Here is a 17663-nt window from a genome sequence, read left to right as displayed (position 1 = left end):
CTTTCCAGCTCTAAGTATGCAATTTGCTGGGCTTTGGCACTATGTACCTGCAGTTAGTTGCCATTTGAAAAGGCCAGGGGTTGCTGGAGTGCTGGACAGTTGCATTTCATTCAGATTTCTGTGTGCACTGCTTTTAGGAATGCTCAATTTTTTACCCATAATCCATTTATATAAATATAATTTCTGAGTTAAGTGACACACTGCTGAAAAGCAGGCTTATCTGAAATTCTACCAAAATACGTTCTAGCCATTCAGAAATGAATCATCAGTTTTACTCCCACATAATTAATCTTGAAGCTTATGTATGTGTGTGCATTTTATCAATTACCACAGAGCACCACGAATGTGCAGCCAGTCCATGCATCCATCATCCCTGCAGACACCTTGGGAAAGGGCAAACTTTGAAGCAAGTCTCAAATGATATATGCTTTGAGAAGAAATTCTGTTTCAGAAGCAAAATGTTGTAAAACATCCCTGCGCCAGAAGTCATAGTAATAAAACAGCTTACTTGAGTTTGTTTAAAACAAACTAGGCCAGAATTGCTACCTTGGATGCAAGAAAGAGGCAGACTGCTTTTATGAATGCCATAAAAATAAACTATTTTAATAGGTATATAAATAAAAGGTTTAAAGTAGAATTTCCCCCCCCGCAACATCAAGATGGCCTAGCTTCTGTACAGAAACTGAACAATATTCATGGGATTCCTAAATTAAATAAACCCTTTGTTACATTCAAAACCACTGAAGGCAAATATACAATGCAGTGACGCACCTGAATTGTTCTCCTTCCTCATCCTAGCAGTGTATACAGTATTTCCTTGGTTTACAGTACTCTGAGGATATGAATCTGTTAAATAAACTCTGAATGACAGGGTGGAAATAAAATTTAAAAAGTCAATGTTAAAAGAACCCAAACAACCCTGGGACCCACAGGGGGTACCTTGCATCAGCCAGAAAGTTTTAATGGAAGAGAAATAAAGATTGTGCTGTAAAATAAATTATATGTCTTACATATTGTTGTACAGTTAACTTAAAGTGTTTAAATATTACATTCACTTTGGCGATGTGTTTTGTCTGTGCCTGTAATAAATTACACGTGGCGTGTGCTCATTGGTCACATGTTTTACTGCAATTGGGGGGAGCTCAGCACATCTAGGAAATGTTAAAAATATTTCAGATTTATTTAAGATGGGCAAAATCCAATTTAAAGCAGCTTTCCTCCTATCACGTCCCCCTCCCCAGCACCTCTACAGAGTTACCCTGGCCTGAGTTTTTGCTGTGTTGTATCGTAACATGTCATAGGCTGATGACTAACACTTACTGACCCACAGAGGTTCTCAGGTTTTGTTTCTCCTTTCTCCCTCTGAACACTTTGAGAACATCTGCCATTAACATCTCCATGCTCTCCAAAGATTCCAGCTAATTAAGGCAAGGAACCATCATTTGTCCATCAAAGCTAAGTTTCCTGAAAGAAGATGCTATTGCTGTTGTTATCTGGAATGTGTCAGTGATGGGTGAGGACCACCCATCCTGTGGAGGAGAAAGTCTGTCACACGGTCACTCAGAGTGCTAAGGTACCTTGTGCTGGCAAATCAGAGACAAAATTAAAAGATGACAACTTTCATCCATAGTGCAGAAATGGCATTTCTAGTCCATACCATCAGAAGTTCAAGAGGTGGGGCCAGGCTGACACAGGCCTGGCCAAGGAGCCTGCCTGGGGTTTACCCACCAGCAAGGCGCGACCGGCAGTGAAACGACTGCCCCTTCTTACGATTTGCTTTCTTCTTGTTCTTGCCCTTCTTTTGCTTATTCGCACCTTTGCTCTTATCTGATTTCTTTTTCTTTTCGTCCTCCTTAAACCACGGCCCCCAGACCCCTCCGTTGAGCTTGGGGTTACTGCGAGGGTCCTTGGGCGGGTAGCGGACGGGCACCGCGGTCTTGTTGAACTGCGAGAGCCTGCGCAGCAGCTGCTTCACCACCTCGGGGTGCCTGGCAGACAGGTCCACGCGCTCGTAGGGGTCGGCCGTGATGTTGAAGAGCCACACGGTCTTCCCGGCTGACCAGGAGACGCGCTCGTTGTGCCAGCGGTTGGGCCCCGCGTTGCTGAAGGCCTGCGGAGGCACCCAGTCGCTGTAGCCCGGGTTTCCCGTCAGCAGCTTCCAGTGGTTCACTCTGATGGCAGACTGGATGGCCGTGTTCCAGATCCCGTAGCCGGCGGCCCAGGAGCCGTTCTTGGCTTTGGTGTAGATGGGGTCGATGTTGTGCAGGATGTCCACCCGCGGGGAGCGCCTGCCCTCGCTGATGGTCTCCCACACGTCGTAGCCGTCCAGCTGGATGTCCTCATCGATCTGCCCCTCCGCCAGCGTGATCAGCGTGGGGAACCAGTCCGTGATGTGCACCAGCTCCTTGCACACAGACCCTTTGTTTTTCAGGAGCGGGCTGTGCACGAACCCGACGGCGCGGATACCTCCTTCCCAATAGGTGCCTTTGCTTCCTCGGAGAGGCCAGTTGCTGCCCCCGGCCATGGGCTGCCCACCGTTATCAGAGGAATAAATGATAATGCTGTTCTCGTAGTAGCCATACCTCCTCAGAGCGAGGGTCACGTTGTTGATGGCCTCATCCAAGCAGGCCAGCATGGCCGCGTACCGCCGCCTGTTGATGTTGTTTATCGAGCGGTAATGTTCAAAATACCTGCCTGGCGCCTGAAGAGGCGAATGGACAGCTTGGTAGGCAATGTACAGGAATATGGGTTTCCTGGGGTTATGAGAAGCCAGGATCTGCTGCACCTTCTGCGTGTACATCTGCGTGGAGTAGATGCCGTTGTCGTGGTCCCAGGCGGCGTTGTCGTTCTCGTACAGGTCGTAGCCGCATATCCCGGGGCTGTCGCACTTGAAGTGGGTGTAGTAGTCACCGCTGCCCAGGAGCGAGCCGAAGAAGGAGTCGAACCCTCTCTGCGTGGGCATGCACTCCCTGCGGTAGAAGCCCAGGTGCCACTTGCCCACCATGTGTGTGGAGTACCCGACCTCCTTGAGCTTCTGAGGTAGCGTGACGTTATCCAGAGGTAAGCAGTTGGGCTGCGTCGGCCGGATGATGGAGTGCTGCAGTCCCGTGTGGATCTGGTACCTGCAGGTGGGAGGAGACAGGCATCAGGCCAGTGGAGGAAATGCTCAGGTGTACGGACACCTTAACCCCAGCAGAAAATATCCTTGTGCATGCCACAGCCTTCTCTGGAATATTTCAGAGTGCCTGTGTGTGCTGCTTTCAAAAACCAGCTTGGTCACGCAATCAAATCTGTCCTCACCTCACTGTGGGATGAAACCTTTCCCTCCATGATCTGAGCTACTCAAAAGACCTACATCTACAGGAGCACAGGTACTTCTGGGCACCCTTCCCTCCTCCACATGTCTGCATTTAACAATGACTACAGAAAATTATGTGGATAAATACAATTTTTACAGTGCCTCATAATTCGCTAGCGGTGAACGTATCTACAGCATATAAAAATGCTGGGCTTTGAGCGTGTAAGAGCAGTATGTTCAAAGGATGGGATAATAAATTCTGCAGTGTGCTACAGGCTATGTAAAGAATACATATGGCCTCCATATGATGAGAAAATGAATCTAATATGGGCAGCAGTAAGTATCAAAAATCAAGGGCAAATATATTTATATCAGTTTGACACTGAAAAAGAGAATGTAACAGCAGATAGTAGGCCAAAGACAACTTCTCCCTGAGTGTGGGAACAGGTTCAATTCTCAGCCATGCATAGAACAGCCATGTTGCAGATGTCCCCCCAAACCAGTTCTTATTAATTTGTGGTAGCAGGAGTTGAGGCTTCTTGACACATTCTGCTGGTGTTGCCAATCTGATTGGCCTCCTGAGCTATCTAGAAAATTAAAACCATTATGCTCTGCCTGTCCATAAATAACTTAAGGCCTGCTTTCATATGAGAGCTTCCTGGCCAAGCTCCTCCAAGGCGCCATAGCTGTCTCTAATGGCTGGCAATCTGTACGGATTGTGCAACTCCCATTAAATTCTGGAGCTAATTTCCCCGGAACCAGAAGCTCCGGCCCCCCTAACTGCCTGCAGAAGCTCTGGGAGTTGTGCTGCTGCAGACCCAGCGTGCTGCAGTGCTGCTGCTGTGCTCTGCCCGCCGGCCCCTCTGCACTGCATTGTCTCTGGGACCAGCCTGGGACCTGGAGCCCTGCCACACAATTGTCCCCAAGCTCACAGGCTGGTGCTGACAACGCAGGAGGTGCTGCAGGAGAGAGCGAAAACACACCCTGAAAATGATGGATTTCCGGGATCTACACTTGGCTTTTGTAAAAGCAATGTCACACACATACAAGTCTCATCCACATCCTTCCTGTGGTTCAGCTGCAATATTCTCCTCTTAAAACAGGTAAACTACAACCAGGAAAGCCATGCAGCGCCCCACACTTAAGCTCATTCCATATTTGGGACTCCTCAGGGAACTATGTCCACAAGGCATTTCATTTCCCTCTCCTTCTCTTTCCTCCACCTTGTTAAATCCTTTCGGTAAATTCCCATTTTTTGATCCAACTGGAAAAGTCCTTGTCCCCACTTGGCTATTTTAGTCAATAGTTTCTGCTTTCCTAGCTCTGACAGCCTCCTGATGACAAGGCCAGCCCCTAGTCCCAGCTGGGCAGTTTCTCTGTAATAAGCTGATTTTGCTGGAAGTCAGGATTTTCTCTAAAGGGACCCTGCTGTGACCAGGGTCCCTCCACCACTCCTCTCCTCTGAAAACTGAGAAACTGGGCCTGAGGGGAACAGGCCACAGATCTGCAAAACCCTGCAAAGCAATTTGCCTCTTGTAGGCAATGCCTACACAGAAAGCATGACAGTCACACAACGTTAATTCCCACCAAGAATTCCTAAAACACCAGGCAGACTCCCCAGCGAGGGCTTTTCAACTAGAGATGCAAGCATGAAATTCCTACGCTGTTGATGGGACAAATATTAAAGCAAAAAGCAGCCAGAATTGGCCTCAGCCACACGGGCACTCAGCGCTGCACCTCGTTTCAGCAGTGCCCTCAGAAGTGACTCAGTGTGCTGGTAACAATGCACACACAACATGTAACATAACACACATAACACACATAACACACAGAACACACAGAACACACAGAACATCCATAACACACAGAACACACAGAACACACAGAACACACAGAACACACAGAACGCACAGAACACACAGAACACACAGAACACACAGAACACACAGAACACACAGAACACAGAACACACAGAACACCCATAACACACAGAACACACATAACACCCAGAACACACAGAACATAACATCCATAACACACAGAACACACAGAACACACAGAACACCCAGAACACCCATAACACACAGAACACACGTCCATCCACATGCACACACGCTGCCTGCTGCAGGAGCCCTTGGTGTGTTTCCCAGATGTGTGTGTGTCTGTGTGCTATTTTTGGCATGGCTGTGCTTCACAATGTACCTATAGGCACACAGACAAAGAGACACATTTTTATACTCGTATGTGTAAAAAAGAAACCTGAAAATCAATACATTTTAAGTAAAAATATTTCAAGTGTAGAAATGCTTCAACGAAATATCAACTTCTGATTATCAGAAAACTGTTTACTATGACAAAAACGGTCAAGTTTTGTTCACTTTCCTCCACCACATGCCTTTCTAATTGATCCATTATGTGCCAACATTACTTTTTCAGTGAAAGTATTTCATTTTCAAAGGACTTGCAGGGCATTCATAGAAAAGCAAAGTAATCTGAGCAAAAGACAGTGATGATATGGAAGAAAATGGCATTAATAGCAATAGGAAAAGTGTCTCAAAACAACCCTTTTGAAACTGTTTCTAGACTGTGCAAGAGGAAAAAAAAGAAATTGAACCAGGCAAAACATAAAGGGATTAAGAGGCAGATGTTGATTCTGGGGATGTTCTCTAGCAGATAAAGTCATGAGCTCACCAACTGCCATGGAATGTCTGTGAGATACATCCTATAGACTTCCTGGCTTCCATTTTTTAGAATAAATTGGTTGAATTTATCTGACATGCAGAAAGCAAGCTAGGACTGTGAACAGTCTGGAATTCATTATTAGAATTTCAGCACTAGTAACCAGTCAGTTCTAAGCAAATGCTGACAGGCCACAGAATCTAATTTCATTGTTTTTCAGCCTTTGGCCTTGGTGGGCATTATTTACATCTAGGCCATTAGCTGCTAAGGGCCTGTATAAAGAGTAGGGCTCAAGACTTGGGAACACTTTATCTGCATGTGCTGTGCTCTCCTTCTCTTGCTCCTCCAAGATTCTGGATTACTGGTGTCTCCTTTAGAATACCTGAAATTTGCAATTTGCAGAACAAGGACCTAAGTGAAGTTTGTGTGAAATGTTCAGCTAACAGATGCATATTGAAAATGAATTTCTCCTCACTATAGAGGGATGGCTTTTGGTGCATTGTCTATCCTTGTTTTTGTTTTCCTGGTGCGTTGTTCAGAGGTTCACAGTAAACCCACTGTGCTAAGTGTTGCAGCCAAGGCAGATGCTCGGTGCTGGCTCACTGACACACTGAGCTGCTCTCTTGTTAGTAGGAGAAACTTTAAAGCAATGGCCTCCCTCTGGGAACATCCCGATGACTTCACAGCCCTTCACTTCTTGGATGCTCAGGGAAATATTTCATAAGGTTCTTAAATAAATAAATAAGCAAATAAATCCTCCCCCCGAGTGTGAGCTCATGACACCCCTCTCCAACACAGTGCCTTTCCAGTTTTAATGAGACACAAAGCTCAGCAGTGGCTTTCACAGCACTCCCAGCCCAGCCTCAAGGTGCAGAGACCATTATGCTGCTGGAGGTCAGTGGCACACAGAGGTGTCAGAGTGCTGTGGTGTAATCACCACGGCACACTGAAGTGCCGGAGTGTTGTGGTGTAATCACCACGGCACACTGAAGTGCCGGAGTGCTGTGGGTGTAATCACCACGGCACACTGAAGTGCCAGAGTGCTGTGGGTGTAAACTGTGGGTGTAAATCACCACGGCACACTGAAGTGCCGGAGTGCTGTGGGTGTAAACTGTGGGTGTAATCACCACGGCACACTGAAGTTCTGGAGTGTTGTGGTGTAATCACCATGGCACACTGAAGTGCTGGAGTGTTGTGGTGTAATCACCACGGCACACTGAAGGCAGGGAGACCCGGGCTTGGGGAACACTGGGAGGCTTCACTTCCCCCCGGGATGCCCTCAGTGGTGCTGAGCAAGCTCCCAGCTCTCAGTGACAGATCTTTGCACACTTTCAGTGCAATTCCCCCACAGCAGAGCGGGACTGAGGGCTGTGCAGGACGGAGACTGTCCTGGCACGCCTCACATCCCCTGCGCAGTCATACACTCACACGGAGGCCAAACCAGCTTTCCTGAAAAGATCCTGCCCGAGGAGTTTCTATTGAGTGTTTCCCCCTTAACTGCAGGGTGGGTTCTGCACCGAGGAAGAAGCTGGGATGTTTCTAATTTTGTAATGTGCATGTACAACACTGTTGATTTCAAGCTCTCACAGTTTTCAAATACTGCATTAATTGTCTTCAAACTGAGATTCTTTTAAGGCTCACTGAAGATTAACAAAGAAGCTCAGTTGGAAGTTTCCAGTTTCAGGAACTTTTGCTAGCATAGCTCTAGTCAGTACATGTGGAAAATGTATTTTTATTATGCTTGCATAGCTCAGGATATGTTGAAAAAAAAATCTCAATTTTAAAAATAATAAACCTCAGCCTTGGATTTAGACAAGGATACTTAAAATAAAAACCTCACGTTTTCCAGGGGTTGCATACAGAGTGACAGCACTGAGGTCTGCATGCTACATAAATTAAAGGGATCATTACTGATGATTGTGCATTTCCTTGTTAAAAATAATAAAATATAACAAGTAGATACCAGTCTAGAACATAGATTTAGGGGTTACTAAAGAACAGTCTTTGACATCTTACCTGAAACTATTTGTATAACACAACAGGTAAAATAGAGGAATTCCAGGTGAGTAAAAAGTAGAGAAATATGTGATTCTGGGGGCTCTCAGTCCTCAGAGGTCCAAGTTACTGGGGGGAGAAAAGACCCCAACATTCCACTTGTGTCCAGCAAATCATCAGAAGCAGGACACAATCACCAGTGAGAGAAACCAGACACAAGGAAGGCATTTTTATAGCAGCCTGAGGCTTTAGCATGGAGCCCACAAGCCCCACATGTCTGAAGAAGTTACTTTGGGCAGGGATGCTCACTCCGAGCCCTCTCAAAGTTGTTTCCAGCTCTGTCAGGTGCTTGTGAGGGAACAGGAGCAGTTCAGGAGCTCCTCTGCTGTCAGTCCTCCACCCAGGCTGGTGAAAAGCAGGGCACGGGGATCCTGATCATGGGCATGTTGGGCATGGACCAGTGTGAAAGAACAAAATGACTCTGCAGCAGAAATGTCTGCCATAAAAATGAAATGTTTCACTCTACATACGCTGAGGTTTTTAAAACTAAACTCAGAGTAAAGCTGGAAAAGGGGTGGGTTGATCCAGGGGACACTGGGGCAGAGGGCAGAGTTGAGATGATTTAAATGAGATGCAAATAAAGCCATCACAGCCTGACATGAATTGCTGCCAAGCCATCAGCAAGTGCTGCACCCTTCAGACCGATGACAACAAAGCCAGAGTGCACGGCCACAGTGCTTCTCTCTCAGCGCTATTAGGACAATTTGCAGATAAGAAAAATGCTAAATGTCCACGTCCTTCTTATTTCCCTTCTTTTCCTGACTTAAGAGACTGATGGCAAGTCTTGACTTTGCAGACTTGCAGCTGCCAATGAGAGCCAAAGCAGGCAGTGGCACCTTGGCACTCCTGAGGGCAGCACATTTGGTGTCTGTTCTGGACAAGAGCAGGGTAAGTTACAGTCTATGGCAACTGTGCATAATCCCATGGGAAACACTTCTAAATGTCAGCAGAGAAGTTTTCATGCAACAGAGTCTGCTCAGAGCCCATCCCAAGGAGCCCTGAGCCTACACTACGTAAGTGCACGTTTCAGCTTTCAAAGGTGGCAGAAAACCACCATTTTCTATATTGAATCCAGCATTCATTATCTATCATTTAACCATTTTTACCTTCTGGCTTATGACTTTGGGATTTTGGGGGAAGGTGGCTTATGAGTGCAAATGGATCAGAGAAGAAAATGCAACATTAAAGACTAAATGCAAACTCCAAACCTTCACAGACTCTCACTGTGTCAGCCCACACAAATCAAACCTGAAGTGTTCACTCAGACATACACACACAGTCATTTCATCCTCAGCTGTATTCCTTGAATTTTTATGTGCTTATAAATCACAGAGCAGAAAAAGTATCTACTTCTAAACCAAGTGTTTACATAAAAAGTCTAACTCATGTTATTTACTGTTTTATCGCTCTGGCAATGCTACTGTATATATGTCATTTGGAAGATTCTGTATCTTGCCCTACTTTCAAGTTTTTCATTGTTGTTTTTAAATCAGTTAAGGCTCTTCCATCAAATTCAGGAAAAGAAAACTAAAGTAGCAATTTCCTTGCAGACTAATAATGTTATCAGTTTTGGTCCCATGACCTTTCTCCAAGGATTTACAGGAGCTGAGCTATCCTTATTTCACCAAATGTCATTTGGATTTTGATGCATGAACTCCATCTCAGAATCATTTCGAAATTCTGATCTCACACCAGCCCTGGTGTAAGGACATTTAAATAATATCCTTACACCCTAATATTGTTTACACTGTGAAAGGGATTTTTATCACCTGGCACCCAGAAATGCTTGAAACCTGGGGAATCATGCCACAAAACGCTGTTCTCATAGCTCTCTATTCCAACAGTTTTACATCCCCAGGATATGCACCAGATCCTCTCTCTTTTATCTTCCCAGCTCCTGCAGATGCACTGGCACCCCAGGAGCGAGGCAGAGCTCAGTGAACAACAGGAAAGCAGTGGCTGTCTCCAGAGTTGTGAGCTCTAAAGGAAAAATATCTGACTGTGGGACCAAGCCAGGAGGAGAAAGGAACAGAAACCTTTGTCTGCGTTTCCTCAGGGCTACTCTCCCTGGCTCCAGAAGCTTGAACTTTAAATCACCCTCCAAATTAAGTTGCAATTAGTATTTTCATACACTGATTCGGAATTTTCTACCAAACATTAAACTGGCAGCTTATCTGCTACCGACCCTTCCTGTCACTGAGGCAATTTATCTGCTGCACTGGGAGGACAGCAAGGAGAAGGGAGAATGTGGGAGTTGGCAGCAGCTGGAACGCACATGTGTGTGTGCAGCTATTGTTTGCTTTGCTCCCAGTTTGCTGCAGCTGTGGAAACAGAGCACAGCGTTTCCAGCTTTATCACTGTAAGTCATTTAGGAAAATGTGTGATTGCATAATCGGTGCTCGCGGTTTCATGTCTACATGGGAGTGACATGGAAAGAAAACAATTTGACTAAATGCTTTGCATGCCAACCACAAATCCAGACCTCACCACCGAATTCTGGGCTCTCAGCAACAACGGATCCCAGCGGATGTGACACCTAATCACCATGGTACAAGGGAAAGAAACCTCAGATGACTCTGCGATTAGTTAGAGATGCATTTGTAGTCCTGCTTCGGTCATTTTTGCAGGAGAAAAAACCAGAAGGAGATCAATAGAGTCTAAAAATTGTATGTGGAAGGATCCCTGGCCCGGGTACTCTCCAGGCGAGGCTGGAGCGGGCGCAGCTGCAGGGACACACACACACACACACACACACACACACACACAGAGACACACACAGACACACACACAGACACACAGACACAGACACACACACACACACACACACACACAGACACACAGACACACAGACACACAGACACAGACACAGACACACACACACACACACACACACACAGACACACAGACACACAGACACACACACACACACACACACACACACAGACACACAGACACAGACACACACACACACACACACAGACACACAGACACACACACACACAGACACACACACACACACACACACACACACACACACACAGACACACACACAGACACACAGACACAGACACACACACACACACACACACACACACACACACAGCACTGTTTGTAGCAGTTTGTAAGGGAGAGGGGCCTCCCTGCAGCCTCTGTTCCCTGCTGTGGGGAGAACAGACCCCAGAGTCCCGATATCCCACAGCAGTCACTGCTACAGACACACCTCAAGGTGGCTCTCATTCTGTCCAAAAGAACAATGGCTAATAACACAGGAGTTTTCACATGAAGAAAACAAAAAGGCTGCCATGCACATGTGGGAAATATTTTCCACCTAATCCTGTGACAGTTTAGGAAAGTTTGTTCATCTTTAGGAAGAATTCATTCAACGGCTGCACCTAAAGGACGTGAAAGATATTCATTGTATGGTTGCCTTTCACAAGAAGACATTTCTCATAAAAATGATATACTTGATGGCGGCCTTAAGGTAGCTGCCAAACAGTTATTGTCTTATATTACTCTCTAATTAAAGTATTCATTTTGAGCATTTAGTACCATTTCTGAATTAAAACTGTCCTTATCTATTATTCATACATCCAGCACTTAGAGCCTGTATCAACCTAAATGCTATAAAATGACCTTGAATTGACAGCAAGGATGACAGGATGTAAAATACAGGTTAACAATTACCACATCACGGGCTTATACGGTATCATTTGAGAGAGGTAATGGCTTTATAATTAAAGAACATTGGGACACTGAAAAAAAATTAGGACTATGTGGTGCTCAGAGACATCTCAAGTATTTCAGATACCTTCACAACCTGTCCAAGCTTTGTGACAGCTGTAATGTTTTATTGACCACTGAACAACTACATAAACACACCATTTCTGAGTGTGACATTGGAGAACATTGTATTTCCACTGCTTTAGTGAGTATAACTGCATCATAGGCCATTGAGTTTCTTTCGAATCCTTGGATAAGTCATACAGACACTAATATAAAATTAGAGATAAATTATTATTGTCAGAGTATGATGACCAATTGGTAACAGCTCCATCTCTCTTCAGTGTTTATAATATTCCTATTATCCTGCTCTGTGAGATGTCTCGAGCATCTCCATGATTCTATTACAGGACAAGGAACAGATTCTGTCCCCCTTAATCAATATGTACCTATTTAAGTAAAAGAATAAGTCATCAATTTCAATCGAATATGCTTCTATTGAAGCATAAATTCAAAAAATAAAGGTAAACCTTTATTTCATAAAAAAATGAAGGTAAATTTTTGCTCAGAGTCATCAAAGCATCAAAATGAGTCTATCAATTAATGCACCAAACTCCTTTTTTTCATGTGGAGGTTCATTGGGAATGCTGATTAATTAAGAAATATTCTTGGACGATTATTTCTGTTTCATCTCAAATTTGTTATTCTATTTGTTCTGTTTAATGCATTCTATCACATAACATCATTGTAAAACATGTCCATGTGCATCAAAAGGAAATTATGATCTTCTCCTTCATCTCAGTGTATGGCACAGCAGCCTGAGACAGCAGGATCCCTGCTGCAGGTGTTTAGTTTAATGATTTCAGCCAGTGCCATTTGATGCTGCTGCATATGAAATGATAAGGATTATTCAGAACTGTGTCCTTCCCTCACACAGCCCAAGTCTCAGTTTTACAGAGGCTGCAGCAGAGCCCACCCAGATCCCTCATTCAAGGTCCCACTCTTGGCAGTGAGAGCGCGATGGCTTTGCTGCTGTCCCTACAGGCACCCTGGGACTGACACCACCCACAGCAGCTTCAGGCCACTCCAGAGACATCTTCCCAGAAAAACTACAGCCCTGATAATACGAAGAACAGCTTCATCTGGAAAAAAACAACACCCTATTTTGACTTTTCAGCAATACTGCAGGTTTTCTGGGCTGACATTTACTGGCAACAGCAGTGGCACTGAACCATTAGTGGGAGGGAGAACCTTGCCTTGAAAGGGAGGAGGGCTGGGCGCCAGGAGATGCTGTCCTCTGGGCTCTGCACAGTTTCCAGCTGAGCATCCCCACTGACCCCCAGGGCTTTTGTCCTTCTGACCCTTCAATATCAGTGTCTGAGTCTTTGGTGCTGCTCATCCCTTTGAGCAGGGATGGAACTGTGCCTGTTGCACAACACAGCCAAAGCTCAAAATGGGCTTTTTAGTCCCAATAAAAGGGGTGGCAGGATTCAAACAAGCCTCACCCTGGTGCTAAACCAGTTTGTAACTGGACTTGATAAATACAGTGCTTATGGGCACCTGCTTATTTACAGTGATTGCCAGCAGTTACATATGAGTTCTGTCACGTATTGCTGGCTACTGGATTTTCTTTCTATTTCCTCGTTCACCTGTGAAATATTACATTAAAACCCCTTTTCAGAACTGATCACAACATTCAAGTTCAGTTTTGATCAAGATAAAGCCCCTGTGTGTGGTTCCCAAAGAAATAATGGATTCCAATAATGAGGTACTGCATGAACCTGGGTCCCACATGAGAGGTTCCTGACTTGACACCAGGGGAAATGGAACATCTTTGTTTACTCCCAGGGAGACTCCACATGGAAAGGAGCTGCTTTCCCTGCCAGTGTCTGAGTGGAGGTAGGTGAGCTGCTGGAGCACAGGGAGAAGAGGAGGGAGCAGTGTTTCAGGGCTGTCAGTCAGTTCTGTGACAATTTTTCACTACCACATCAGAGATAGCACACACTGTATAGTACAGCATCAAAAAGGGGAGTTAAATGTCTGGATTCAAAGCACCACGTGTTGGAACTCAAAAAGAAGAAAGCAACTTCAGCAGATATGTGACCCACGGCTGGAAAAGACCTTTAGGACTGAGTCCAGCCAGTGACCTGACAATGCCAATCCCACTGCTGAACCATGTCCCCAAGTGCCACACCTACGTGTCTTTGGTGACTTGAGCTGAAGCTTTGGTGACTTCAGCTGGTTCCAGAGCTTGACAATCCTTTGGGTGAAAGAATTTTTCCTGCTGTCCAACCTAAGCCTTCCCCTGGCCCAGCTTGAGGCCCCCCTTGTCCTGTCACTAACAGTACTTGATGAAGCTCCGTGGTGCTGCACAGGGATTTCCCTGCTCCTGCACCAATGGATTTGAGCTGCCACCTTTGCTCCCTGCCCAGATTAGGCAGGGGCTAGGGGAACTGTACGGCTGCTGTGCGAGTGGGAGTGTGATGGAGGCAGAGAACTCTCCCTGTCAGGTTTGGAGCTGCCACGGCACGGACACGGCCAAGGCCTCGCACCACCCTGCTGCATCCTCTCTCCCCCTCAGCCTCCCCCACCAGGGAAGGGAACAAGGGAGTTAAAGGGGACAGAGGTTAACAGCACATCTGTTTCTAGGCCACTGTGCGACCAATAATGAAGAGATTTGGAGAAATGCTGTTTTATTTCCTAAATCCGGCTTAGCAAAACAAGCAGTGCTCTCTTGGATGTCACTGCCGCCCTCCCTAATCCCTCCCCACTCTCATTCACACTGCTCCTCGCTCACGTCTTGCTCCTGCTTGCACTGAGGCAGTGTCCAAAAGCCTAACAGGAACCAGGGCTGTGGTGCAACATCCTTGGAAATAAAATGGAGCATAAAAGAGAGGGCAGAATGGAAATAGGGGCCCTATCGCTGCTGGTCCAACAAAAATCTAGACACAGAGTCTCGTACATGTCTAGCAATTATGTATAAAAGCAGACAAAGCATACATAAAATATTTGCCATCAAATGTTAATGTATTAATGAAGCTGTGCCTTATTTAAGATGCTAGTAGGTGATTTTGATCCCAGACAAAATACCACAGAAATGACTCATGTAACGGAGTGAGCTGGATAAGAGTGAGGTGTAAATGGGACACACACAAAGTTTTGGCAGTGTGAATTCAACATATCCAGCAGTTCCTAATACACTAATGGAACCTGTGTAGGGATACCAGCAGCACTGCATGCTGCCTTCTGTGGGGCTTTCTCCCCCTGTCTGAAAACATTTCTTTAACTAGAGTGGTATTAGCATCACATACCGTGTGAGGAGGGATTTATGGGCAGACTCCCCCTGGAAAATGAAGATCACTCATTAAAAATTAAAAATAAAAGGCGTAAGCAGTGATTCTTTGAGAAACACCAGTTGTTCAGGAGAAAGGGAAACACATCTAGCATTTATCAGTGTGATTCACTACATAGCTATGGAGATCTGACTTGAGAAGATAGCTTTGTATGGATAGAGCTTCTACACCTGCTTAAATTCCTTGGTGACAGAAGAGCTTTCCTGAACGGGATAGATCCGAACAACAGGCTGCTCTTGAGCTGACATTTAAGTGCACCTCCAAAGGAATTTTACAAACTAGTCTGTGGTTTTTACAGGTAAAGACAAAATAGGGATTCTCAAAAAGGTCCCTACATCTCTATGAAATCAACAGAAATTACAGGAACTAACTCATTCTCAACCTGCATTATTAAGCTTCCCTTTAAATATCTGGTCCTTCAAGAGGAAAAGGACATGCTCTGTTTTCTCAGAGGAACCTAACTGAAATTATCACCATCACAGAAAAGCAGCTCCTACACATTTGGTTTCCAACCCCAGGCTTTCCAGTGGGAGCCAAGCATTGGTTGGAAAAATATGACAGCAAGATCATAACTCATCCATTCTTCTGAAGCACAATTAACTCTGTGGGAAGTTACTCAATTGGTGGTAAATAATTCGTAGCTTCTAAATAATTTACATCCTGTCCAGGTTGTGAAATTATGTATTTCAGTTAATAATCCTGGAAATAACATCAAAATTAACAAAATGTTGTAATGCAGAACAAAGCATCATCATTTAGAATTTGCTCTTGTTATTTTCAATATTGTTCTCTGAGTGGGATTAGAAATTCAGAAATTGTGGGGATTGTAAAGGGAAAAGAGGGAAGGAGAAGAGACAAGAATCGGGCATGCTTTGCATCTGCCTTGAGTGAAAAAGCTGAAGGTTTCTTTCCTCTTCAGGAGCCAGGAAGGTTAAAGGAGGAGCAAATCAGCCCCTCAGCAGCTGGCTGACACTGTCTGTGCTGAGGCTGTACCTCACCACAGAGAGGTGACGAGTGGTGACACCACCACAGCAGTGTCTGTATTCAGGGGCTGGGGACACGTCAGGAACACTGCTGGACCACGACATCCAGCTCAGCTGTGTCCGTGGGAGACTTTGCTGTTCCCTGAACAAACCATTGCGGCTGCAAGGGCTCACACAGGAGACAAGGAGCCAGGGGGAGCTGTCAGCCCTGCAGGGAGCAGGGCTCACTCGGGGACAGCATTCTGATCTCTATCCCATTAGGGACAGCAGTGACCTGTCCCACCAAACAGATACATCAAACCCCGGTGTTCAGCTGCACAAAGTCAGTGCACAGGTCACTGCCAACTTTGTATATTGTCAGAGCACTGGGCCTGTCCAGGATCACCGCGCCAGGCTTCTCACAGGAGTGGGTGCACACTGTAAAACACATTTTCAACTTGTTCTATGAATGTGCCCCTGCAACTTAACCACAGTGCCTTGGTTCTTCACAAACTCTCCCAGTTGGCTTATTCAATATTCAGCACTTAATGTATTTTGAATTCTGGTAATCTGGCTGCATGGCTGTAAAATTCCTCAACACTCCATTTCATGCCCAGCTTTTCACGAGCCGTGCTCGACAAACTGCAGGACCGACTTCTTTGCTATTATTTGTGTTAAGCCAAGCATCTGCTTCTCAAACCAGGCTTAAGTCTGTGTGTTCAAAATCAAAATGCAGGGGAGGTGATGAAAGAGCCAGCAGCAGCAGAGGGGGAGAGCAGCAGCAGGATGGAAAGGCTCTGCCTGCATTCCTTGGGAGGCAGGTCTGGGCTGAGGATGCCCTCTGGCTCTGGCTGGGAGGCTTCTCCCGTGTTTCTCATGTATCTCCTCCCTCCAGAGGGAAGCAGAGCTGACCTGAGGTCACCTGGGGAAAGTGCAGCCACATCTCCTGAGGATGGTGACTGCTGCGCCACACTACAGAGAAATGAGGTGAAAGAAGGAAGGGAAAGGTGAAAAATCCATAAAAAACACATTAGAATCAGAGTGGAGCTTAGTGATTCCAAAGGGCTTCCCCCAGTTAGTAACACTACCCAAAAGTTTAAATTAGGCCTTTCATTATTTGTATTACATTTTCCTTTAGAACTTCCAGTGCATAATATTTTAGACATAGTGCCAATATAAGATCAGTATGTTAAAACCAAATAGACACTTATCTAAAAATCCAGATAAATTCAAAAATCTGAATGACAATAGGCAACAACAGTGTAATGGACACCATGAGCCAGCTAACAGGCAACAAAATTTCCTCTCAGGTTTTTATTGCCTGGAACTGCAGATTTTTTTTTTCCTGCTTAGGGGAGTTGTGGTGTTTTGGGGTGATTTTCTTTGAAATATCATTCAAATTTAAACCATTCAGTATATTTTCTGATGTCCCTCTCCTCCTCCCCCTTCTCCCTTGCAGTTACATTATTATACTAAAGAAACCAACAGAACCAGTTTGTGGCAAACTGGTTTTCTGCAGTTGGTCACAGTGACCAACTGCATGGACATGGTGCATCCACCTAGGAACGACAGAATAGCAAAGATCTGAACTATTGG

The 17663-nt window shown here is 45.4% G+C and overlaps 1 protein-coding gene across 1 annotated transcript in view; it reads right to left on the bottom strand.

The window, feature by feature from the left end:
* Positions 1–582: 582 nt before the first annotated feature.
* ARSJ (arylsulfatase family member J) overlaps positions 583–17663 on the bottom strand; it is a 35014-nt gene continuing 17933 nt past the window's right edge. Inside the window, exon 2 of the mRNA XM_063415479.1 lies at positions 583–3122. Within this exon, the coding sequence (XP_063271549.1) occupies positions 1721–3122 (1402 nt within the window). The 3' untranslated portion in view covers positions 583–1720. The remainder of the gene's footprint in view (positions 3123–17663) is intronic.

The sequence above is a fragment of the Prinia subflava genome, chromosome 18 (genome assembly GCF_021018805.1).
Source record: "Prinia subflava isolate CZ2003 ecotype Zambia chromosome 18, Cam_Psub_1.2, whole genome shotgun sequence".
Taxonomy (NCBI): Eukaryota; Metazoa; Chordata; class Aves; order Passeriformes; family Cisticolidae; genus Prinia; species Prinia subflava.
This window is presented reverse-complemented; position numbering and strand designations above follow the sequence as displayed.